The sequence below is a fragment of the Muscardinus avellanarius genome, assembly GCF_963383645.1.
Source record: "Muscardinus avellanarius genome assembly, chromosome: 5".
In the NCBI taxonomy this organism is placed as follows: Eukaryota; Metazoa; Chordata; class Mammalia; order Rodentia; family Gliridae; genus Muscardinus; species Muscardinus avellanarius.
The window spans coordinates 73,843,683-73,870,770 of record NC_137790.1 but is presented as its reverse complement, the minus strand read 5'-3'; the positions used below and the strand labels follow the sequence as shown (position 1 = coordinate 73,870,770).

The 27,088-nt window shown below is 45.1% G+C and overlaps 1 protein-coding gene across 11 annotated transcripts in view; it reads right to left on the bottom strand.

The window, feature by feature from the left end:
* The window catches only part of KALRN (kalirin RhoGEF kinase), a gene marked incomplete at both ends in the record, with an annotated part of 686,722 nt that overhangs the window by 465,184 nt on the left and 194,450 nt on the right, over positions 1-27,088 (bottom strand). For all 11 annotated transcript variants that reach the window (XM_080696283.1, XM_080696287.1, XM_080696289.1 and 8 more), the window contains one exon: positions 3,215-3,407. In XM_080696283.1, coding sequence (XP_080552409.1) covers positions 3,215-3,407 — 193 coding nt within the window. The remainder of the gene's footprint in view (positions 1-3,214; positions 3,408-27,088) is intronic.

The following is a 27,088-nucleotide window of genomic DNA, read 5'->3' as shown; positions in this document are numbered from 1 at the left end:
GGCTTCAGAGGCTAGAAGCAGAAGCTAGTAGAAAACCTGGCTCGGCATCTGAGGATCCGTTTCTCTAGCTGAAAGACCCAGGCCCACAGGCCAAGGCATCCTCGTGGCTGGAGTAAGCAATGTAGATGAGTACTCGAGCTGCAAGGATTTTAGTCTATTCTCCTATGTCAGGCTGGGCTTGCCCTAGCCCTGCTCAAGGGAGCCTTCTCTTAGCAGATGTTCTATTGTGGTACACTGAACTGAGGCTGGGCAACAGAGGCTCTGGGCTCCCAGTTGTCTTTTCTTGGGGAGGTATCTATAAGCTCTTGGAAAGCAGAGAAGTTGATTTTTGTCTATAGGAAGCAAAGCATTTCCAGCAAATGACAGGGCAGGCAGCCACCCAGCTCACCAGTAAGCACCTGTTCCTCACTATAGGCGCTGGGCTTCCCTTTTCTCTAGTAAAGAGTCAAGACAAGAAATATCTGGGCTTGGGTCCCTGTCCGATGCTTACTAACTGCACGACCTGCAGCAACCTAATTAAGCTCTCAGAGCCTCCCTCTGTTCTTCTCTATAGTGGAGATACCATAGGTTGAGCACCCCTAGTATAAAAAAATTCAAAATCTGAAATGGATTTTTTTTTTTTTGAGCATTCCGAATTTCAGACTTTTGAATTTGGGATGTTCAACCAGTAAAGTCCATGTAAATATTACAGAATCTTAAAAACTCTAGAATCTGAAACATGTTTTGTCCCAAGCATTTCAGATACTCAACCTGTACTACTTTTCTTGGAGGGCTTTCTGGGATCAGATATGCTGCAGGAGGCTGGGCATGGAGCACTGGCTCCATCCCTGTGAGTGCTCACCCTGGTGATCTTATCACAGTGCCATTACTTGAACCAGTGCAAGCTGCTCATCTCTTGGTGTCTTGCTGCTCCGTATGAATATCCTCTTCTCCCCCCGCCCCCAAACACAGGGAAGCACTGCTGTAGGAAGGAGGGCTGCTTTGGAACATTGGTTCTCAAACTTGGACTTGCTCATAAGAATCCCTCGAGGAAGAGTTTGAAGAAACAAAGCACCCATTCCCAGGAATTCTGATTTACGTGGGCTAGAGCTCAGGCCTGGGTAGTTGTAAAAGCTTCTCACGTGATTCTATCTATAGCCAGAATTACCAGCCCCTGCTCATCTGAATCCTGGAGAGTCAGTGCTCAGCCACTGCTGAGGATAGCACTGCTGCTCACCCAGGAGCTTGGCAGAAATGCAGAATCTCACTCAGGGTCTGCCCCAGATTCACTGAGTCTTGCATGTATAATATTTCTCAGGAAATCTGTATGCATTAAGCTTTGAGAAGCCTCTTTGTATTTTCTTCCCTCCCTTCCCTGGATTGAATCCATTCTACCTCTGAAGTACACCCCCAGCTCTTCTTTTTAATTTTCTATTTTGAAACAGGGTCTTGCTAAGTTGCTGAGGGTCTTGCTAAATTGCTGAAGCTGGCTAAGCTGCAGAACCTGCGATCCTCCCATCTCAGTCTCCCAAGTACTAGGATTGCAGGTGTACAGGGTGTGGGCACCACGACACCAAGCTGAGAAGTCCTTTTCTACAGCACTCTTTTGAATTTGGCTCAGATTACCAATTACAGGAAATCTCTGTGATTCTGCTCAACTGTTATTCATTAAATATCTGCTGTTGAACAAGCCTGTACTCTCACTTTTGTATTACTTGTTGCCTCGGTCTGTGGTAGGAATTCAATTTGCTGTTTTTAAGACAGCACTCACAATTATCATCCCCAGCTATCTGTTCTGTATCTTCTGCTTCGGAGGCAGAGATAAGCTTGCTCAACTTGGGGTAGAGAGGGTGCAAGGAGGTGGCATGTGCAGGGCAGCTACACTGGAACAAAAGTTTCAAGACTTATTGGAAATATGCTTTCCAATCTCTTCAGCTTATAAATTTATAAGCCTGTTGTCACCACCTCTGTATAAACACATTGAAAATATTAAAAGCATTTCCCTCCAGGACTCCTCGCATTCAGTAATAGGAGACTATGAAAGTTAACTGTTTTTATACTAAGCCAAATTTCTTGGGATACTTACAGAGAGTGAGAACTTCCTTGTCAAATGGCCAGTTTCTGTACTCATACTGCTTTCAATTGCCCCCCCCCCAAAAAAAAAAAAAAAAAACCAGGCACTCCTGACTCTAGGGGACAACAGTCTGGAATGGAAACTACTGGAAGATTAAAAGCAGCTCTGCCCTTACAACACACATGCACATTTGTACAGACATGTGTGCAAACACACACTCACGCATACATGCATGCACGTGTTAAGCACTTCATCCCCCAACAAATGAGAACCAGAATTTTAAGAAAGGGAACAGCTCAAATTTGGCTGGAACAAGGATGCTTAAATCTTTTATTTAATCTGATGTCTTGTCATTAAAAACTCTCAAGGGATTCATATGCTCTCTGGAAAATTTAAACATGTTTTCCCTGCTTATAAGAGTAACGTATCATCTTGGAAGGAAAACAGAAAAACATAGGGAAACTTTAAAAAATCACCTCTTTTCCAGGCATCTCGAACATCCACTGCTAATATTTTCACGTGTCTTTCAGTCTTCTCTATCCATATACTTAAAACACATGTTCCAGACCACTTTGCCCATCTAATTTTATAACCTGCCTTTTTCTAAACAATATGCCATGAACATTTTGTGGTGATATTTTCTAGTTATGATTTCAATGGCTTCATAGTATTCATATATTGAGGTCAGCAAAATTAATGATACTTAGGATACAGCCTAATGTGTAATATGTGTATATAAATGTACAGATATATTGTTGTAAAAACTGAAATGAACATATTTGTAGGCATTTTTCATAATTTTAATTAACTTTTTACATTTTAATTTTTATATTAATATTTTTTTAGAGGAATAATGACTAGATCCATGGATATAAATTCCTAAAGGCTCTTGATAACCAAATCGCAACTATATAAGTTGCTCTTATATAGTTATCCAATGTACACTCCCACCTCCAGTATAGAAGGCTGTCCAATAATGCTATGCATTTGGGACCATCTCTTCAGCCTCTTATTCATCCCCAGACCATAACTCATATGGCCGCGGTGGCCAGGAAACCCTGAAATCTCAGCCCTTCTCATCTTGTGTGCTGCAGGATAGAGAGGGGAAAAGTAAGATGTGTGGGTGGCAGAGGGGAAGGAACAGAGGTAGGTCTGGCTCACCTCAAAGATGAACTTGGAGCTGCCAAAGTTGGTCTTCTGCTTCTGCCAGAAGTTGTCGGGTTTGATGATGAGGGCCACATGGATCTCGGCTGGAAAGGCTTCCTGCAGTGTTTTGAGGAGGGGCTTGATGAGGTCCCACTTGGAACCCCGCATGTCGATGATGACGGTGAAGCCACGTTTGCACACGTCCTCACTGTGGGGAGGTCAAAGGTCAGGCAGGGTCACTCTGGGCACCCCAGACTTTAGAGTACATAGGAAAAAAGTCCCTGGAAACCTGCATTCCCCTTGCTCTGGACCACCTGTCCAATCTCACAGCAGATCCAACCCAACCCAAAGGCACTGCCTCCAGAAACCTTTCCAAACTAACCACATCTGACCAATGGTCCTGACATTTTGCCTTCTTCCAGGACACAGCGAATACCTTTCTTTGTTGGGAAATACATCACCTGGGAATTCACCACTGCATTTGGGTTCCCTTGGAAATTTTGTCTCTCCTTCTTCTTTGGATAAATCACATGTTCCCTATTTTAATTCAAGCTCTGGAAGGGACTCAACTGCCCCTTAAACATGAGACAGAAAGTCCTTGGTAAAAGTGCTGGTCTCCCCTTTGTCCACTCTATGGCAGACACCATTAAAAAATTTTCTTTTGGTGATACTGGGGATGGAGCCCAGGGGCCTTCTACCTCTAGGATACACTCCCAGACCTATTTTATATTTTATTTGGAAACAGGGTCTCTTAAGCCAGCTGAGGCTGGCTTCAAACCTGCGCGATCCTCCTGTCTCAGCCTCCCAACCGCGGGGATTACAAGCGTGCGCCACCACGCCCGGTGACACCACTACACTTTACCATTGAATCCAAACTGAGCCAGAGAATCCTTTTCAGTAAAGGGGTCTAGCCTGATTCTGCCAACTGATAAGAAATCATACATAAACTAGTAACAGCCTGTATGTGCCACCACTGTATTTAGGATGCATTATTTGTAGTTCAAAATATATGTCATGCTGACTACTCAGAGATAAAAGGGGGCGCTGACAGGATGGGTGGACACTATCCTGCTGTCTCATGCTCTTCCACTGTATAAGTTGGGAATGAGAATGCATGATTTATGATTTAGGGGGTGGGCTGGGGGAGTATCCAAAAATTCAGGCCAGCTGAGGTGCCAGTAACCATCTTGAAACTAAGACACAAGCAGGCTGAGGCAAGAAGTTGTTATATAACATACTCAGCGGCAAAGTTTATTATTAAACTTGACTAAAACTCCTAAACATAGAAAGAAAAAAATGAAGTTCAAAATAGCCATCATATCTCATTTTTGGAGAAAGTCTATGCTTGGGTAGTTAGGGGTCTTTCCTTCTATTATTTTTGGTTTATTTGACATCCATTTATTTTGCAACTCCAAGTAGACTTTGGAGTTGCAAAATAAATGGATAAGTTTTTGGCTAATTCATATTTTTTATACAAGCACGAGTGTGGTAGTTCCTTGGAATCTTTCACCTAATTTTCCATGTCCCATCTGGCACTTGTTTAAACTGCTGGGCATGTTACGTGACCCTTGCAGGTGCCCACGTTAACAGTCACTTACAGCCATAGTTGAAGGATCTAAGCCACAAAAGAGGGGGGGCATTTTCTGGTTCATTAGTAAATCTCAACCAGTGATAAGAACATTACAGCTCCCATGGCCACCTGGGTGTCATGTGCACATAGCAGCTTACTTCCAGTGAGGAAACTCCCCAGGCCCTGGGCCTCTCCTGCAAGGGAGGAAGGCTGAGTCTGTTTCTCCCCAAATCCTGCATTTCTTTGCCACTATAAGAGGAACACCTGATAACTATAGAAAAGCTAACGCATTCAACACTCTATATAAGAGATGCTAACGGTGGGGACTAATAATACGCTGGCCTATTTCCAATCAATCTTTTTTTGTGCATATATTTCTGACTATGTAGTGTTCTATTTTTCACTGTAATATACATTTTTATTGAGTCTAAAACTTCTCTGAAACTTTATATTTAATTACATGTAGTCCATCACTCATACCCACATCGTGCCTTAATCAGTGCCATGATTGCTTCATAGAAAGGCTTATCAACTCACAAGTCCATGGCAGTTTTTTAGAGCACCCTTTGTACTGTGTCCTCACTACTGTTACTGAATTTTTCAAATCTTTGCCTATTTCTAAGAAAAATATTACGTTTCATTTAAACTTGCCTTTCTTTGATTACTAACTATAGCTTATTGGCCCAGAATTATTTCTTCAGTGATGGGTTCATTTGTCCATTTTTCTAGTGGGGCTCAGTGGCTCTACTCGTGGAGGGCAGCTTAGTTTAGTTTGACTTACACTTGTCCCAGGCCCAAGGGGACTGTGATCTGGCCTCCCCCCCCCCCCCACTTACAGAATGATTCTTGCTCATCTCCCTCTTCTTTAGGCTCCAACACTGTTATCATAATTATGCTGACACAAGAAATCTCTGCCCCTAACAACAGATACTCAAGACTCAGAGCCTGCCCAGGTCCCCAGTGAGGCTACAGCTAGATTTCCTAAGAGCACTTCCTTACTTGGCCCTCCCCCTCCACCCACTACTGCCTCTCTCCCTCATGAGATTTTCTTAGGAAGCATGCCCTAACAAAGCATTTACTCCCACATTTCTATCTAAAAAAAAAAAAAAAAAAAAAAAAAACCAGCCTTGAGACAGTTATTATATCTTATGAATAATGGTGTAAATATAATCTATATACTTCATACATGTGTGAAATTCTGAAGGCAATTTCATCTAGGCTCTGGAGATTAAGAGAGAAACCTAGGCTGGAAAATTTGATTCGGGATCCATATAGCGCCTGACATTTGCTCAGAGACTAAACCCATGAATGGGTATGAGTTGATGTGCCCAGAGTGGATGGGATCACCAGACCAACGAGGAAAAGGGCCCTCTAGCTGCGCTGGGGATGGAACTGGCAAGAAGAGCAATGTTTAAGGGAAGAAAGCTTTAGCTGAGCCTGCAGACAAAATGCAGAGGCTAGAGAGAACCTGGAAAGGAGTCCGAGAAACGTGTTAGGAGGGCATTTCCCAGGGGAGTCACGGTGTCAGAGGTGGAGAAGTGGACTGTAGTGAGCAGAGCCCTGCACTTGGCATCTAATGACTATGGTCCCAGGGGTCAGGCAGTTTCAGCAAAGAGCTGAGGCTGAAGTTAATGTTGGAAAAAGATGGCAGTTGGCAGAGGCTGCCTGCTGTGCACTCGTACACCTGCACCCACTTTGGAAACTGCCAGGGTCTGCCCGTGCTCTGGGGCTGGGCTGAGACTACAGGGCTCCCAGTCTGCCCTTTTCCCCAGGCTCCCTCTCAGTGTGCCCAGAGGGGGGCATTTCACCAAACTACTTGATACTGGAACATAACTAACAGGTGGCCCTCCTTGCCCTTTAGGTTACCTTCAAAAAGCTATTTATTAGCCCAAATCAAAATTTCAGTGGCAGAATTTTGCACTGTGCCTGGAGCATAAAAGAGTTTGGAGCAGCAAGCCTGTGCATCTGCTTGGAGGGAAGGGAGGAGAGTGAGCAGCCACCACCCACCCCTCCCGGAGAGGGAGAAGTCAGCCCTGCCCAGCTACTTCCAGCTGGGACTTGGGCCCCCTCGGTCAGCTTCTCACCCTGCGTGATAAATCTCAGTCCCTTCAGACTGCTCTGGGAACTGTTTCATAGACTCTCCAGGGCTCTTGGGCCCCAAAGTCATAAACACGTATATTGTGAATGGCCGGATGATTGATGAGCTGTTTCTCGTACTCAATTCTAGACCATTTACTCTTTTGTTCATTAAATGTCACGGGGGCTCTTTCCAAATGTGCTACCTCAAAAAAAGGCATTTTCCCCACTTTGTGCCAATGTTTCTCAAACTTTAGTGATTTCCATTATCGACTAGAAAGCTGATTTAAAAATGCTGACTTGGGGGATGCCTTTCACCTCTTCTGATGGGTGTTGTTCTGGGATAGGGCCCAGGACTCCCTTGTGACCCAGAGACAATGCCTCCTCCCTCAAGTTTGTGAGTTTAATGATACTTGGTTTGCTTAAGTCAGATATTAGGATACACGTCGATAAACAGCAGGTAACGCATCCAGTATGAGACACAACAACAGTGAAACATGTCAGAACATTTGCAAGGGGAAGCCATGAGCTCCCTATCCAGCGGCCTGTGGAGAATGTCAGCAGGTTTCTCTCTCCGTTGCCTCTTGCTCTCATTTACTGGAATTGGTTATGGCAAACCTGGGTGGGGGAAGGTCTCTGCCCTTGGAATAAAGGTGTCCTGTTCTTTCCACAAAGACTGAGCTCCTCCTCACTTGGCCCAGCCAGGCTTTCCCTGAAGGGCATGCCAGCCGCCCTCCCCAGTGAGGTAGTCTGACTGTGTTCTATCAGATGCTGCCAGAGGACCTGCTTTCCTGGGCTTCCCTCTCTACTTCTAATTTGCTGTGGAATCACTGTAGTTTCGGCTCAACGTACGTCTGACCGAGCAGCCTCGTCTCAAACTTTTGGGCAAATCCTGGGTGTCTGTGTAGGGGCTTCTTAGGCCTGCCCACATATGATGACCCTACAGTCATCTCTGGACCCACTGGCGTGACCCCTGTGAGGGCTGGCCCCGGGTCTGATGGTTCTGGGCATGAAGGGCCTCAGTGGGTAGGTGGGTGGTGACTGGCCCTTCTCACTCATGGTGGCCCGCCATTGACATGTATCCCCAAAGTGCTCTTACAGGCACAGTTGCCATTGTTGTGTTACTTCCTTGTGTCTTTGAAGGAGGCTTAACCCCTCTGCTGTGTGACTCCTCCCTGCTAAACCACACTTACACAACCTGTTGGCTTTGGATTGGTTCTTTCTGTCTTAGCTGCCATGACTATTCCAGCCTGCTTCATACGTTAGAAGAGTCAACAGCATCAGCCTGGGGAATAGTGATCAGGGCACTGGAGCCTCATGCCACGGATTGCTCTGGGACGGGGACAGCAGTGCTGAGCACCTGTCAGTGACCATCCCAGGCCAGAGCTTCACTCAAGAGTCAAGTGCCACTTCCTCCCATCTCACCTCCTGATCACTGCCCCCAGGTCTCCTTCCCAAGCCCCTGCCAAGCAAAGCCCATCCTGCTCTCTGGGTTCTCTCCTGGCCACATTCATGATATGGTACTTCCCATTATCACCCAGCCAAAGGACTGGATCCCAATACAATCCTTTATTCTTCCCTGATTTTCCCTACCTTCTTCCCTGATCTCTGTGAGAGTGACTGTCTTCTTATTAAAACAGATAACATATTATTCATATCTCCGTATTATGATAATTTTTTTGCAGGTCTGGGGATGGAACCCAGGGGCATTCAACCTCTGAGCTACACCCCCTGCCCTATTTTTTTTTATTCTTTATTTTGAAATTAGGTCTAAGTTGCAGAGGGCCTCACTAAGTAGCTGAGGCTGTCCGCGAACCGTGATCCTCCGGTCTCAGCCTCCAGAATGGAGGTTCACAAGCGTGAACCACCACTCCAGCCTATATTATGATAATTTTGCATTAGACTTGGCCCTCTCATACCCCTATGCCTTTGTGCTTGCCCCCCACCCCATCTTTGCTTGGATAACTTCTTTTTTTCTATTTATTTATTTATTTATTTATTTATTTATTTATTTATTTTTGGTGGTACTGGGGTTCCTGGAAGCCCTTATACCTCTGGGCTACACTCCCAGACCTATTTTATAGTTTTATTTGGAAACAGGGTCTCTTAAGCCAGCGTGGCTGGCTTCAAACCTGCACGATCCTTCTGTATCCGCCTCCCAAGCGCAGGGATTACAAGCGTGCACCACCATGCCCGGCTTGGATAACTTCTAACCACATTTTAAAACTCAATTCACAAGTCTCTCCTCCTAAGAAGTCCTTTCTTACTGAATCCTTCCCCTCCCACACACATTCATGCCCTCTGGGATAAGGCCTCTTCCTTGGTATCACTATAACCCTGTGTTTACCCGGCAAGGTGACTATCATACGTGAGTAACTACGGCCAGGCTCTGATTGATCAATCTATGTGGCCTACAGATATTTATACGGCTTCAAGAAGAGAATCTAGTTATGAAGGTGTTTTGTAGATAATACAGTGTCATGCAAATATACCGTATTATCCACAACTTTATTTATCTAACAAATATTTATTGAACACTGCCTTTGTGGCTGGATTACTACTAGGCACTGAGGATATAAATGTGGGCAAGACAGAAACATAAAGGTCACATTCTGGAAGCAAAGATGGATTCAAGATAGCAGCTACATAAACAAAATAAATATGATGCCTTAAGCACCTGTCAGGTGGTCAGACAGACCACTGGAGGAGCTGACATTTAAATAGAAACCTAAACTCTGAGAGAACTAGCTAAGGGAAAATTAGGAGAACTTGGGCAGCGGGAACAGCCTGTACAAAGGCCCCGAGGTGGAAGAGACTCCATGTCCTAGCTGCTCCCTCACTAGGGAGGAGGCAGAAATAATAAAGTTCAGTAAGAAAGTAAGAGATTAGCAGCCATATGTGGGCTGGAGCTCTAAATTTTGAGGACCTCAAAAACCTCAGGCTGAAGGTATCTAGTGAGAGCCTAAACCCTGAAACTTGGAGCAGCTGCTTGGGTAAAAATGGGACATATTCATATGTTAATGAAAAAACTAACTTGTACTGAGCACCTGGGGCTCTATGTATGGTAAGCATTTCATATGCAATATCTTATTTATCCCTCACATGAAACTCACAGGTAGAGGCTGTTATTATCCCATCCTATAGTTAAGAAAGCAGAGGTTCAGAGAGGTTGAATAACCTGCTCAAGTCACCACCAAGGGACAAATTCAGGATGTGAATCTAGGTCTGTTTGACCCCAGGACCTGTGCACAAGAGCACCCTGTCCCCCTGTCCCACAGAGGCACAGAACATTTGAGCACAGATGTACCTTAGTACTTAGGCTTGCCACCTCTGCTTTAAAGTCCAGGGCAGCAAGTTCCCCAGGTAGGAGGTGACTTGTTCAATGTTTGCTGGAGTCTTGGCCATTTGGGCAGATGTCCAAGTGTATACTGCCTTACTCCAGATCTTTTTATTAGGTCATGAACACTCTAGAAGTGAGAGGAAGAACAACCCTCCCTTGAAGAAGCAGGCATCTATTAATCTGGCTTGGAGGCCCAGTGTATCCCAGCTGGCATACCAAAGCCCCAGCTCAGAAATGAGGGCCATCATGTTCAACACTTGTGCTGTGCTTGGGCTGCAAAGAGATCGCCTGGCCCTATTTGCCATGGTTCCTGTGGTGTTACCTATGAATGTCTGGCAGATTCTCACTTGAAACAGCTGTTGTAATAAATATAACATGGATGCATCTTCATGGCAGGCAGGGGAGCAGAGATCTGCAACGAGCCCCTCCAGCAGACCAGCGAGAAGACAAGGACTCCTGCTTACCTCTATCATGTGCGCTGCTGGGAGCTGCTTCCATCGGTGCTAGTTGTGGTTTTGCAGGATGTTAACAGTGTGGAGGTGTCAGAAACCTAGTGTGGGAGCCCAGGAAGGCCCAGTGCTTGGGCCAGGATGGAGCAGAATTAACCTTCAAGTCAGGTCTAGTCACTAAATTGTCCAGACGCAGTGACAGATGCAACACTGGAGGAAAAGGATAGTCTGGTCCCTGTGGAGTGGGCGTCAGAGAGGAAGGACAAGGCAAGGTAAGGGCTCCCCGTCGCTGAGGGCAGCACTGGCCATGGCACAGCGTTGTCCTGGTCATGCAAGTGCAGATGGGATGATGCAGAGGGGAAGCTGGAAGAATCTTAGACATGGCTCCCGGGCTTCTTTTACTGTCTCCTTTTTATTTCAGTGATGGAGAGGGAAACCAGGTTCTCAGGCATGCTAGGCAAGTGCTCTACTACTGAACCCCTCAGACAGACTTTGCTACCTGGAGACTGTTCTCCAGGAGCATTGACCAGGAAAGGGGAAGGACAAGTAGCCCCCAACACATCTCCCACTTCACCCTTTGCCCTTGCACTGTGCAGTACCCAACCCCCCTGAATCTACCATGAGCTGAGTTCTTAGGTCAGAATCTGAGGAGTTCTGAGGAGAAAACATTTCCCCTGACCCATCTGTGCTGGAATCCTGCGGCTGTTCTCAGACGCGTGGAGAGTGTCTGGTGTGGGATTCAGATCGCCTTAACATGCTTTCTTCTCTTGTTGCTATTCCGATAGTTTTGGCACGTCTCTGTGTCTCTGCGATTCCCCCAAACCAGACCACACCCAGCTTCTTAAACAACCAGAAATCAGCAGGTGTTGAAGAAAAGTGTTAACAACACATTAGCACCTGCTTTGAGCTTTCTAACTGGTGTCATCAGAAGTAGTAAAAAGAACACTGGGGAGGAAGGGTGTCCTGGAGAACACAGCCAGTCTCCAGGGGGCCCTGTGCTATGATTGGATGAGCTCTCTCAGAGGGGTCTCAGCTCTTCCTTCATCCCTTGGCTGCGGGAGGTGTCCTGCATGGCCGCATGTCCAAGTAGTGGGAGAGAGGCATCGAGGGCTCCGTCTGCCCACTCTGCACCTCTCTCCCCTGGGTTGTGGTGACTGCCCACCATCCACTGGCATCAGGGTAGCCTTGAGATCCATCTTCATTCACCCAGAGGTTTCCTTCTTGTTTTGTTTTGTTGGAAGATATTCTGTCTTCTTTTCTAGGTCACTGTTATTTCACGAAGTTTTTTCTACGCATTTAATAACCTGTCTTTTTTGCCTCTGACTTGTGATGTCAGGGCTAGATGGGGAAGGAGAGCAATACAAATGGATGTTTTACCCTATACCTAAACCCCAACTCTTCCCCTGCAAACTCTTCCTCTGATTACTTGGTCGGGGGGAGGGGGGTGTCAGATCAATTATTTCTAAAAATTCCCTCTGGTGATTTGACAGGCAGCCACGGTTAAGGAGTGTTAAAGGAACATTTTGAAATTTGCATGCCCATTTCCATGTCTAGGAGCTACCCCTTTCCAGTTCCCAACCTCAAGTTTGTCAAAAGCAAACCCAACTCTTCCCCTAGTCAAGAAACCCAGGGAGACCCTAAATGGAGACCAATGAGAAAAATTGATTATTTTCTACTACTTTAAAATATGCTATCTTGCCGGGCGTGGTGGCGCACGCTTGTAATCCCCGCACTTGGGAGGCGGAGACAGGAGGATTGCGCAGGTTCAAAGCCAGCCATGCTGGCTTAAGAGACCCTGTTTCCAAATTTTAAAAAGTATAAAAATAGGTCTGGGAGTGTAGCCTGGAAGTAGAAGGGTTTCCAGGAATCCCAGTACCACTAAAAAATAAAATAAAATATGCTACCCAATTCCACCCAAATGAGTCTGTTAAACAAAGAAATAAACATCTTCTGATTACAAAACAGGAATGTAGTCATGTCTCTTTTTCTCTCCTGGACTGGGCATGGGAATGTATTAAATAGCACAGACCCAGGACCCAAGATTATTGCCCACATTCCCTAGTATGGTCATAAAGTGACAGGTCCAGAGACCTGACATCACTCACCAGGACCTCTGCATCCACAGCCCATCTCCAATGCTACCTTAAAACAAATATACTTTTGGTTTTTATTTTTTATTTTTTGTGGCACTGCGGGTGGAACCCAGGGGCTTTTCTACCTCTGGTCTATATTCCCAGTCCTATTTTATATTTTCTTTGGAAACAGGGTCTCACTAAGTTGCTGAGAACCTCACTAAGTAGCTGAGGCTGGTTTCGAACCTGTGCAATCCTCCTGTCTCAGCCTCCCAAGTGCTGGGATTACAAGCATGCGCCACCACGACCGGCTAAACAAACAAATATAGTTTTAAAAGTGACGTTTATTCATAAAAGAAAGATTTTTCCTTTTCACAGATAGTCAAAAGAGCCCGCCAAAGTAGGAGGGTGCTCACAGCAAGTTCCAGGAACAGTACGGTGATAGCAGCACAGGGTGAAAGGTGCAGCCTTCCAAAGTGGGGAGGCCTCAGGGTCGCCTGGGTGGCTGCAGAGGTCATTCAAGCAAGGTCGTCTCACAGCCGGGAGGGTGCAGTTATGCACTGGCTAAGGTGCTGTCTCCATTCAGCCCAGAGCCAGAAAGCAGCTCTTCTGGGCTCAGCCCGCTTGAAACCATGGCTTTCTCTTCCTCTTGCCACATCCCACCTCTCCCTACCCGGACTTCTTTGCCTGAAGCACAAATGGACACATGTGCAATCATCCTCACGCAGACTGCCACATCACGCTCCAGGCCGTGTCTACTGGCGGGGCTTCATGGCCAGTGTGGGCAGGTGGCTCTCACCCTGCAGCCAGCCTGCCTTCCCCCTGACGGTTGCCCAGGTCGTCCTGGCCAAGGGAACTGATGAGTTCCCTCCATTCTTTTTTCTTTCTCTCTCTCTCTCTCTCTTTTTTTTTTTTCCGGTGGTACTGGGGTTCCTGGAAAACCTTCTACCTCCAGGCTACACTCCCAGACATATTTTTTATACTTTTTTAAATTTGGAAACAGGGTCTCTTAAGCCAGCGTGGCTGGCTTTGAACCTGTGCGATTCTCCGCAGGGATTACAAGTGTGTGCCAACATGCCCGGTGGGAGTTCCCTCCACTCTTGACACCCAGGAGGCCCCGACTCCTATGTGTTGCTCTGGGGACGTCACTGGGTCACAGGCTCTGTCTATGTCAGGGTTGCAGAGAATACAGTACTGGTACTCTGGCCCCAGCAACACTACTAGCCAACTGGGTGGCTCAGGATCCCACCCCTGTCCAAGCACATGGTCCTCTGGACAGGATTCTGTTCTTGTAAACTTGAAGGAGCTGGCCTGATGACCTCTATGACTCATTCCTGTCTTAAACTCCAGAACTCTAATCTATTTCCTTTATCATCCAGGTCATGTTTTGCCTCCAATAAATAATATCTGATTAAGTCCACTTAACCGGCATGCCTACTTGACTTAGAAACACTTAGCTGTTATCTTTTGTCTGGATCCTGGAAATTCAAAGAGACCACAAGCCTTCCTGAAGACTGGTACTCCCTGACCCCATTAGTCTGCAAGTTCAGGGGCAGTCTGAGAAGCCAAAGGATCATTTGGCCATCCCCTCTGGGCTGGTATTGTAAGAACTGAACAGCTGTCCTGTGACCACAGGATTCAGTCTTGCCCAGCATGCCCTCGCTGTAATGCAGTCCTCCATGGGGACTGTTCTTGCCTTCCTCCAAGTCCACACCAGGGAGTTTCTCTTCAGCCAGGGAGCTGGAAGCCTGAATTTCCTGCAGAGGGAAACAGCCCACAGTCTGGCAATCAGGGCCGTTCTCTTCCTGTGCTGGGAGCCAGAGTGGGGTGTGTCCTAGCAGTGAGTTCAGACCTTGCCTCAGGCATCAAGCCAAAACCTGCACGTGAATGACTAGTGATGGGAACAGATAACATTCCAGCTGGGACAGAACAGTCTGAGAGAAGGAGAGGGAGGAAAATGCACCGATGTTAGACTTTCTGAATAGCTCTCAAAGCAGAGGCTGGTCCTCAAGTGACCTACCACAAGTGGAGGTGGGAGGAGGCGCTGGGAGAAAGAGAAAGAGGGACAGAGGGTCGGGCCATCAGGACACATGCTTGGGTTGCGTCAGTAAATTAGCCGGAAATATATCTGTCCTCGCTGAGTCACAGTGGCTGACAGAGTGCTCCTGTCTGGGTTCCAGGAGAAGTAGCTGTCATACTTGCTCAGCAGAGAAACAGGAATACAGAATCCAGCCATACTCCCTGTCACAGAGCCTCTGGGAACAGTCTCCGACCCAGGAAAGCTCTCCTGAAAGAGACCTCCATCTGGCTTCGGGGGCTTCAAGTGTAAAAACGATTCCCTGGCACTGGCCTAAGGAGTCGGGGTAAGGGCCTGCTCTCTCCCCAGGGAGTTCCCAGTCCAGCTGAATTCAGCCAAGGGGCAAAGCTGAGCGCTGCAAACTCACAGGCAAGGGACTGGAGCCATGAGTCCTACCCAGGCAGGTTTATTGTCTGCCAAAGGGAAGGCCAGTAAGACAATCTGGTTTAAAGAGAACCCTGTACCATATAAGGAATTTTCTAGATTCAGAAGCTGTTTTCAAATTGTGTTCACATTATTTGCTCTGCTTAGGTAATGCTGGATGTTTAGGAAAGGACTTTGTAGCAGTTTGTTTTTTTTTTTTTTTTTTTTTTTAATCTAAAGCAGTCCCAGAGCTGGGCGTGGTGGTGCAGTCTTGTAATCCCAGCATTTGGGAGGCTGAGACAGGAGGGTCTGGGTTCACAGCCAGCCTCAGCTGCTTAGTGAGGCCCTTTGCAACTCAGTGAGACCCTGTTTCAAAATAAAGAATAAAAAATAAGGCTAGGGGTATAGCTCAGAGGTAGAATGCCTATGGGTTCCATCCCCAGTATTGCCAAATAAATAAATAATAAAACAGTCCCAGAGGAGAGGAGATGGTGGAGAAGGTGCAAGAGAGGCCTTCTTCCTTCAGTAAAACACCATAGCAAACTGGTGCAGGAGGTCTGTAGTGCCGAGCTCTCCCTGTGCACATTCTCAGCCACAGAAAGCCCTGGGTAGCCAGGTTGTCTTATGTTCTCATCTTCCATGTTCAGAGAGGAAAACGAAACAAAACAGCATTTGAAAGAAACAGTATGAAAAGACAAAGTAGATTTTATCATCAGTGTTTATGGCTTATGAGAACACCAAGGGAGACAGAGGGAGTTCTGAGAGGTAACTATAGTTGGGGTGCCGGTGACTTCAACTCTACCTAAGACTGAAGACAAACCAATAGCACGGGGCTTTTTTTTTCTTTTCTTTTCTTTTTTTCTTTTTTGCGGGTTTGGGGATGAAACCCAGGGACATTTGACCTCTGAGCTACACGCCCTGCCCTATTTTTTATTTTTGAAACAGGGTCTCACTAAGTTGCAGAGGGCCTCACTAAGTAGCTGAGGCTGTCCACGAACCGCGATCCACCCATCTCAGCCTCCCGAATGCTGGGATTACAAGCATGTGGCACCATGCCCAGCTGGGGCTTTTTGTTTTAACTTTTTTTTTTTTTTTTTGGTGGTACTGGGGATGGAACCCTTCTACCTCTGAGCTATACTCCCAGACCTATTTTTACATTTTTTTTAAAATTTAGAAACAGGGTCTCTTAGTCCAACCTCGCTGGCTTTGAACCTGCGTGATCCTCCTGTCTCCGCCTCTCAAGCACGGGGATTACAAACATGTGCCACCACGCCCAAAAGAAAGCTAAGAATTGTTAGATGCATGCCACATTATTTAGGCATTTTTTTTTCTCCCTAAAACAGCACCATTATGTCACGGCCTACACCTCTGAGAGCTGTCCTGGGTAGAGTCACTTTTGCCTCCCCTCTAAAATTCTTTTGAAAAAAGGATCTATACCCCTCCATTTTACCTGACATTCTAAATTCATTCCAAGATGTTAACTACTAAGTAATCTTTCTTCAGATTTATAGAACTCAGAACATCTGGTGACCTTCATAACACCCCTTTTCAATCTTTAGTTCAGTGTATCAACTAACGCAAAGCAGAGCAAGTAAATTGCTGTGAGGTTTAATCTGCAGAAAAATAATGTGCCTATGTTAAGAAAATACCGGAACTAGACCCAGGAGTTTTAGATCAAGGTCAACTGTGATATTCTGAGGCAATACATGCACCATTAGTAAAGACCACACCATCTCATTGTACCACCTCCTTTCTTTCCCAAGTAAAGTCCTTTGTACTCTAGCCTCTGAAGTTGGAGTTTTGAGGTCAACAGCTCATCCACTATCTCAAGATGCCAGGCCTTTAGTAAACCCGATTCCTTCCTATAAACTCCTGTCTCCAAATACTGGCCTTCAAATGGTGAGCAGCCTGGACCTTATTCTGGTAACAACTATAAAATGCCCAATTTCCAGCTACCCCTCTGATAGAGGACTATAATATCTATAATATACAAAGTGCTTAAAAAATTAACACTAAGAAAACAAATAATCCAATCAGGAAAATAGGCAGTTGAATCGAACAGACACTTCTCAAAAGAAGAAATACATAAAAAATAATCAACATTATTAGCAATCAGGGAAATACAAATCAAAACTATACTGAGGTTCCACTAACTCCAGTTAGAATGGCAATCATAAAAAACATAACCAGCCGGGCGTGGTGGCGCACGCTTGTAATCCCCGCGCTTGGGAGGCAGAGACAGGAGGATCGCGCAGGTTCGAAGCCAGCCGTACGCGCTGACTTAGGAGACCCTGTTTCCAAATTAAAAAATGTAAAAATAGGTCTGGGAGTGTAGCCTGGAGGTAGTAGGGCTTCCAGGAAACCCAGTACCACCAAATAAATAAATAAATAAATAAAATGAAATAAAAAACATAACCAATAACAAATGCTGGGGAGGATGTAGAGAAATAGGAGCTTTTATTCACTGTTGGCAGGACTGCAAACAGTATAGCTTTTATGGAGAGTAGTATGAAGGTTTCTCAGCAGATTAGGAATGGAACCACCATATGACCTAGAGATATCTCTCGTAGGCATCTTTCCAAAGGACTCGAAGTCAGACTATCATAGCGATACACACATATCCCTGTTTATAGCAGCACAATTCACAAAAGCCAAATTATGCAACCAGCGTAGATATTCATCAACAGATGAATAGATCACAAAACTATGGTTTTTTCACACAATGGAATTTTACTCAGCCATAAAGAAGAACAAAATTATGTCATTTGCAGGCAAATGGATGGAACTTGAAAATATTATGTTAAGTGAGATTTGGCCGTCTCAAAATATGGGTAGTTGTATGTTTCCTCTCATATGTGGAAGATAGATAGACATTCAGAAACCAGAGTAACCTCAGAGAGATAAGCAGAGACTCCAATAGAGTGATAAAGGGGGCGTAGGGTAGGGAGGGGGGACAGAGTTACAGGGAAAGTAACAGTTGAAATAATGCTACGTATGCATGTTAAACTACCGGTGTCAATCTCAAAGATACTTACAGGGAAAGAAAGGGCAGGGGTGGGACCCAGAAGAGAATGTCCTGTAAGCTGTGTGCATGTCTATTCCTATCACTCAGTATGATATGTAATTACCGTGTGCCAGTAAAATTAAAAATTAAAATAAAATACCAAATTTCAAGTACCAATGATTGAATACCCAGGCTAATCATTTTCACTAACATTATTTTATTTAACATTTACTACAGTTCTCTGAGAAAGGCTATATTAAACATATTTTGTGATTGAAGAATAATATTCTTACAGTTACTTAAATGTCAGTGTTTTGGTAAAAAGTTTTTTAAAAAGCAAAGCCAGGAAATATAAGACTTAATGAGAAGAGGACAAAATTTACTGTTTGGAGCTTCTGACATAACTCATCTTGCCTTCTTAGGCAGCTAAGCTGAGGTATTCCACCATTTCACAGCAGCATACTAAAATTTTCCAGAGAGCATAAATTAAAGGCAGTCTCTGTACAGAACTAGTGTCATAACATGAAACATCAGTATCTAATATATGCCTGAAAAATATATCCCAAATACCAATGAAGGGTACCCAACAAGGCCTAGCCAATGACAGGAAAAGAGAGAAATAAAAAAACATGCCGAAAATGATCAAATAATGGGGGAGGGGGAAACAGCCCCAAATCTAAAACACACCAAGTGAAAACATATCTCCCCCCTCCCCAGGGCTAGGCTGTCTCTCAGCATCTATATTCAAGGAACTCCCTTATTTCCACTATTCTAATCAAATGGATCCCAGCTAAATATAAACCATCCTGATTGCCTAGCATGAATGTCAGGAAAGCCCAAATGCACTGGGTCTGATTTCACCTGATACACTGAAATTTACCTAATCAAGGTGCCCCAGACACCTCAGCTTCCTAATCAGCCTGCTGTGGGTGAGCCACACACTCTGGCATCCTGAGAGAGAAATGAAAAGGCCACACCTGAGCCTTGGCAGCTCCTTCAACACTGCAGCCCAGAGGAAACTCCACAGGGGCTGAACCTTCCTGGTGGACGGCAGAGAAGAACTGAGTCCAGGGAGACACAGAGCAGGTTAATGGGCTGCCGGAGCCAAGCCAGAGACTGACGACTCAACCAGCCAAGGAGCTGAAACACAGCCAGAGGGGAAACTAAAGATTCACCTGGCAAGACAGGCCCTTTCTCTACGTCCTATCAGCTCTCAACACTGCTGTGTGGTCCCATTAGGTACCATATTTATAGGAAGTAAAACACCCTCACCTGGGAGACGCCAACGGGCAGGCCCGGTGATCACTCCCCTAGTCATTACAGAGCCAGGGCATATTTAAGTGCATAGAGGTAGCCTTAAGTTAGTTTTCTTTTCTCTCCTTTTTTAAAAAATTGAAGTGGTGGTGGTGATTAAACTCGGATGCATTCTACCTCCAAGCTACTCTTCCAGCCCTTTTTAATTTTTTTTTAAATCAGGGTCTCACTAAATTGCTGTGGCTGGTCTAGAACCTCCAATTCTTCAATTTCAGCTTTCTGAGTACAAGAATTACAGGCCTACACCACCAGGTCAGGCTTAAATTAGTTTTCTTGATGACAGTGATAACAATGTTTGGACTGTAATTCCTGGGGAATGATGAGGAAATAAACTTAAATTTAAGGACATGTAAAGAATTTAAAGTCTAAGCATGTTCTACTGGGAGTATAAATTGGGAAACTTGAAAAGTAATTTGGTGATTTGTTTTACCAGCCTTAAAAAATATGCCCATGATTGCCACAAATCTATCCCAAAGAAACCACTTAAGATATAGACCAAAGTTTATATAGAAAGATGTATACCGAGGACTATTTATAACAGAGAAGTTTTGGAAATGACTTAGATGTCTATTGATAGTTAATGAAAATATGACGTATCCCAAGACAGTTTTTTTGTTTTTTGTTTTTTGGTGGTACTGGGGTTCCTGGAAACCCTTCTACCTCCAGGCTACACTCCCAGACTTATTTTATACTCTTATTTGGAAACAGGGTCTCTTAAGCCAGCGAGGCTGGCTTTGAAGTTGCGCGATCCTCCTGTCTCAACCTCCCAAGCGCGGGGATTACAAGCGTGTGCCACCACGCCCGGCCTGAAGACACAGGTTTTTAATGTTATGAAGATATTCTTATTGTATAGTGCTAAATGGAAAGAAGCAAGCAGCAAAGCCAAATAAACAGAGTGACTCAACCGTGTTTTTTAAAAGCTCTTAAAAAAAGACAGGGAGGAAATATGTCAATATATTAATTCTTATCTCTAGGTATAGAGGTATAGTGCTTTTTGAAAATTTCTTTATATTTTCTGTACTTATTTTCTACAATAGATATTTTCTAATTTATCTCTTTAAGTAGTTTCTATGGCCTTAACTGCTTTTGTTTTTATCTATACCTCTTAGTGCCATTTGGTGCTTAAATCACAGTTGACTGTCATCTGCAGATAAGCCATGGGAACTGGACTTCATCTGTCTTGAGACTGAACACAAACACTGGTGGAGGAACTCTAAAGCCTCTACCCTCACCCTCCCTCTCCACCGCCCTGAACAGCCACAGCCACAGCCACGTGGTGCCTTGGCCGCAGAAGCCAGGACTGAGCTAATCACCACCTGCATTTCCCACCTGCAGTAACCTTCATGCTGAGGTTCCAAAGAGAGCTGTGGGGAAAGCAGGCCTGAAGCACCGGTGGTACCTGCTCACATCACTACCTCTGTCTACCCCCTCCTATCTCCCTACTGCATTCTTCCTTTCTTCCTTTTATTTTGTTTCTATCCATCATTGTCCATCCTTCAGAGTCCATCTTCTCACTCTCCATGGGACAATCCCCTGGACCAGTCATCACTGCCACTTTCATCCTCTGGCCTCCTCATCTGTTCACCAGGCAAAAGCTCAGGCCCTGGCGCTAGACTCTCCAGCTCCAAATTATACTAGTTGTGTGTCCAAAGGCAAGTTACACAACCCTGCGGAGCCTCAGTTTCCTCATAAGTAAAATGGGAACAAGAAAAATACCCATTTTGAAGTACTGTGATAATTCAATCAATGCACATAAAATACTCCTAAAAGTGTGAGCACCTGACCTAGGAAGTGACCAGTGAGGCTGGCCCTTACTATCTTCAGCCTGCATCACTGTGATGGCAGCCTCATTTCCGTGCCTTCTCCATTCCGTTTTCCATGAGCCCGCCAGAGTGAGCTTTCCAACACTCGATCTTAATTATTATTCTCCTGCTGAAAAGCCCTTCAACTGCTCTCTATTGTCCGTCAATAGCACTTCTTAACTGGACCCCTGCAATTCTTACATGCCTTTCTGCCACATCCCTGCCATTTTCCTAAAGACCCATGTTTGGGTTTCTGCTATTCATTTCCTCACCTGACCCTTTCCCCATGTTCTTCCCTCTGCCTGGACTGCTCCTATCCCTTGTGCTTTTGGCTAGTTCTCGTTCTCTCTCTCTCTCTCTCTCTCTCTCTCTCTCTCTCTCTCTCTCTCTCCTGGACTGCTCCTATCCCTTGTGCTTTTGGCTCGTTCTCTCTCTCTCTCTCTCTCTCTCTCTCTCTCTCTCTCTCTCTCTCTGATGCTGGGCTAGAACCAGGGGCATTCTACCTCTGAGCTACATCCCCAGCCCAATTTTTTATTCTTTGTTTTGAAACAGGGTCTCACTAAGTTGTGGAGGACCTCACTAAATAGCTGAGGCTAGGATCACAAGTGCGCACCACCACGCTCAGCTTGGCTAGTTCTCCTAAAGCTTCCACCCTCCACCCAGAGAGCCTCCCTCTTGAAGCTTCCGTGTTCCCAGTCAACAATAAGGCTGGGTGTACCGCATGCTGCAAGTCCATACTCTGAGCACAAGTCTGCATCTCAGCCCCTATCCCAGGGCACTACTGCAATGCCATGCCAGACAACCAGACCATGTAGGAGAAGCAAACTAATGTGTGCCTGGCACCGTGCAAGCACTCGACAGCCTTCATCTTGATGAACAGCAATCGTGAACAAATTGAAAGGATTTTCACCTGCTCTTTGATATCCATGTCAATTACAAAATCTATTCACAGCCCTGAGAAATCATGATCGATTTTCCTCATTTGATTTAACTAAAGGCAACTTCTCAAGAGACACTTTAGTACTACATTAATCTATTAATAATTTGGTTATGAGCCCTAGGAATCAAAAGTTGTTTCCTTTCCACTTGAGATGAGGTTTAAAGGTCCATCTATGTTGTGGCCTGTTACAATAGTTCAAAAGAGCTAGTTGTAAAAAGCAATGATGGTACAAAAGCCCCTAAAATAAGAAAAAACTAAACAATGTATTAGTTATGGAAACATGGCAAACAATACCCAAAATAGGCAAGCCAAAGATAAACATAAAACTCTGGATAGTGGTCATCCTGAGGGAGGGACAAGGAGCATGGAGTGTGGGTAGTGTCAAAGGTGGCCGTGACTCTCTGCCTCCCAAGTTCACAAGGGCTCATCGTATTATCATGTCTTGTAACTTCCATACACATCACCTCTATTCCTTCCTATGTAGCAAATGCTTCTAGGCATATTGTTATTGCTATTTTTATTACTATTATGCTCCTTGAGAGGATAGCGTAATGATTGCTGAGCACTTGGGTACAAGAGAGATTAGATGACTTCTCCAGAACACCCTTGTGAGACAGACATTCTTTTCCCAGATTAAAAATTAGAATAGGGCCTAAGAATGTTAAATAATATACCCAAGGTCTCTCCCCATGCCAAGTATCTCCTCTTTGTGACCCAGAATTCATTCTCCACCCTGTCCTCTTTACCCAGGCCCTGGGAGGCTGACACCCTGGGACCAAATTCTCAGGCTCCCCTGCTGTCTGGCCTCTAGGAGTGCTCAGCCAGTGACAGTGACAGGCGATGAGAGACTGGGAGGAGAGGGAGGCCAGGATATTGAGTTCCCCTCCCCTACCTGGGAGTCTCCATAAGCTGGTCCCCAAGAATACCTACCACCCTATCCGGCACCTCTCACACAGCATCGTCTCTCTACACGCTGAAAGGTCTGTTCTTCACCCTGTCCTTTCATGCCAAGAAGGGCTCAATCTCCCATCTGCTGTTTTCAACCTTGTTGATTTCTCGGTCCCTGCCTCCACACCTTTATAAACTGTCCCTTGCTTAAAATCTCAACTATGCAGGTCAAGTGGCCACAAGTTTACCCCCTGCAGAGTGGTGGAGCTGGGACCTGAAGCCCAGCGTCTTCTGTCCGTATTCAGATGTCTCTGTCCTTTTCTGCAAAGGTCGGTGTGACTCTAAGGAAGGTGGTAGCTAACAATGTGTTAGTTACCATTGTGACTTTATGTTCCTTGACAGCGTAGTAGAACACTATTTACTCTTCGGGGCTGGTGTTATGTACAGCTAACAGGAGGAATACTTAACTGGTATTACTGAGAAATGTGTGTAAAATGCGGAAACTGTAATAAAAATTAGAAAGCCTCCATCCATGGGCAACAAACGAGATTTAAAATGGTTTTGAAAAGGTACAAATTTTAGGCAACTATAAACTTAACCACGAGTCCCCAGTGTTCTCCTTGGTCTGTTTTCTAGCCCTTCCATCACCTTGATTCCTCCCTGCATCCTCCTTTAATTGACGGTCTCAGTACAAAGGGCAGATACCAACAGCACATCTCAACAGGCCCTCACAACAAAACAAATTTAATGATGACAGTTTGGATGGCTCAGGCTCCCTCAAGCTGAAAATAGTGGGAGGAAACCCTTGCAGTTTTTACCTCCTCTTCTTTAACTGTCTTTCTGGCTCTCTCTACTTATTCCTTGTGTGTGTGTGTGTGTGTGTGTGTGTGTGTGTGTGTGTGATGACACAGCACAAAGACAGGTCTGGCTACAAGCCCAATTTATCTTTTGCTGAAATCAGTAGAACAAGAGAAATGTTATCAAATAATAAGCTGCAAATAAAGGCACCTTGGTTTGATTGGCATTACAGAATAACCGCTCCTAATTTCTTGTCATCTCTCCTTACTGATCTGACACCTGCACACCTTGACAGAGCACTCAGCATCTCAGCTGTATTCTAGAAGCAGAATTAAGTGGCAGATACATCACTTGGTGCCCTTAGGAGCAGTAGAAAGATGATTGTGACAAAGCGAGATAATGGTGACGATGAAGAGGAGGAATTCAATGCAATAAAAATAGCTCGGGGTTTCTTTACTAGACATAGTACTTAGAAATTCCTGTTTCAAGCATATGGTCAACTCCTAATAACCCACACTGTGGGCTATGCCTGGGCACTTGTTTGCTCCCAGAATGGATTTTCTATCCTGCCTTTCAGTTTCTAGGGATATTCATCAGCTGATTGTAAGCAGATAGCAGGCCAGAAGGACAAAACAGCTAGATAAGTGTGGGATGGATGACAGCCAGAAAAGATAACATGAGAACTCATACAGATCCCTATCCAGGACCTGGCTCATAGTAGGTACTTAATAAATATCTGTTGAGAGAATGGAGGGGAAATCAAATTAGGAAATCTTTAAGGTCTTTTTCTACCCTATTTCACGATTCCTCAGAAGGCTCAAGATACTTAAAGGCCTGTAAAGGACCCAGGACACAAATCACAAAACTTGTCAGAAGTAAGACAGAGAAGGCAGAAAGGACACCTCTCAGGCTGAGATGGACCCTGAAAGAATAACTCAGGACTGATCCTAACTGTTACACCTGGCATAATCCCCAGTCCCAGCTAACACTCCCAAATTTCCAGACAGAGTCTAAGAAAGAAAGCAGTTCTCCTAGGACTGAAGGTGTGGCAAGATACCAGGCCTTAAGTTATTTGGGGAACCCAAGAAGGAGTATGTCTATTGGTAGTAAATATTTTATTTTGCAGTCCTTAGATTTTATGGTTATATTTTTCCCAACATTATAGTCACCTAGAATCGAAAGTAGGAAAGTCTTAGAAATAGCCTAATTTCACCTCTCATCCAGTGGAGGAATTCTTTCTACAGCATGACTAGCAGAGGGCCGTCTCATCTCCAGCTAAGACTAGAGGCGGCCGTGCTGCTGCTGGACAGCTCCCAGGTGGGCAGGTTCTCTCTTCACTTCTGAACCTGGATCTTTAGTTTCTCCTCACGGGTGCCACAGGGACCACACCTGTTCTCTCCTTTCAGGGACAACTCTCTTGACATCGAAAGTCAGGAATCCATTCCCCCCCATCTTCATGCCTGTCAGCAAGCATTTCTCATTCCTCCAACTGCAGAGACATGGTGTGTGGGTCTCTCAATGTGCTCCTCTTCTGACAGCGCTCTAACTGGTCCATGGGGCTGGTGAGCTGAATGCTGCAGAGTTGAGTTTGGCGGTCCAGATGTGGCCTGCCCGGCAGAGCAGATAGTGGGACTACTTCCTTTTCATTTCTAGATTATCTACAACCATTTGCTAATTATGTAGAATGGTGCCCCAGATGCTCATTGTGCAGGCTGGTCCCTTACATCCTGAGATACTCTCATCACTCACTTATCCTTATTTGTCTCCTGCTGGCTGGTTCATCTCCGTTGCTGGCATTCCAGTCACAACTGGTGCTGCCCTTGCCTGCTACTGGTTTGGCACCATATAGGGAAATATCCAGGTTTTCCCTAATTTCCCCAAGATGTCTCCCCCTGCTCACCATGAAGCCTCAATCTACCTTACACACAGAGGCTCTGAATATTTGCAAAGTAAATAATAAATAAGTTCATGAATAAATGAATATCAAATGTCACCTACAGTCTTGATTACACCAGTCTGCAGTAAATACTCCAGTACCAAAAAAGAAGCCCGTCCTTTTAGCTTCCTGGACATAACTCAGAATAAATAATTTCCTCTTGTCAGATTCATCTACTTAATCTGGCTGTTTATTTTCATAGTTCCCTTCCTCTTCCAAAGCCATGGTTGGGTAGAAGGGTAGCAAACACCATTCAAGCCTCTAAGTGCTTCGGTTTTCTTACCAGACTTCACTGTCTTTAGAATGATTCTGTCTCAGGTTCTGTTTCTATGCAGTATTGTTTGCGAACTGGAGGCCAGAGGAATTAGGAAGAATATGGTGGGCATCCCAGTTGGAACACTGTGGCCTACCAGGTAGTCATACTCCTGGTGAATGCAAGGCCCTCTGGAGGGAGGCAGTGGACATCATAAACAGTTCTTCCTACTGAAGATGGCAAGAGCATTCTTGCTTCTACCTGCCAGCATCTGGGAAGAACCTGCTCTGTTCTCAGTAGCACAGGATGCAACGCTGTGACCCACGGTCACCGTCTGCAAAGCAGAGAGCCCGCATGCCCTGTGCTCCTTCAGTGACAACACAGGAGCCCACGTGCCCCGTGCTCCTTCAATGACAACATGCCCTTTTCCTTTGTTTTTATGTCCTTCCTCTCAGTCCCTCTTGGGTTTCAGTCCCCTTCACCCCAGCAGAAATCTTTTCTTTCTTAATTGTGTCCAATCTCTTTTGTCCCAATCTTTGCTTAACAAATCAGAATAAAGGAAACTGTCCTTCCAACTTGTCCCTCTTTTCTTCTAAAGACAAGATGAGCCTATATTAGCTGCAGGTATGTAATGAACATGCAAAGAAGAAAAATAGATCTTTCCCATCTCCTGGGATTCCAATTTCTTCTGGCTTTAAAAGAACTAAGAGGCCATTCCAAGTCCCCATGAAAAGTTCTTTTATAAGTTGCTTTAGAACGTGCCTGGTTTCATGCCTGTTCGCAGCATTCTTGGAAAAGGTGCTTTTAAAAACTGCTTAGCTCCTCGATGGCTAAACTGTCAAATTACCTAGATCAATCATGGGTTATTTAGTCCATCTGTTTGCCTCTGAGACAGGAGTATTTCTCCTTTATAAAGATGGCAAAAAAAATCTTCTATTTTTTTTTTCAGTTCATTGTCTCTTGCACTCACAGTTTAGAAGTTCTTCAGATATAACCAAATCCCTTTT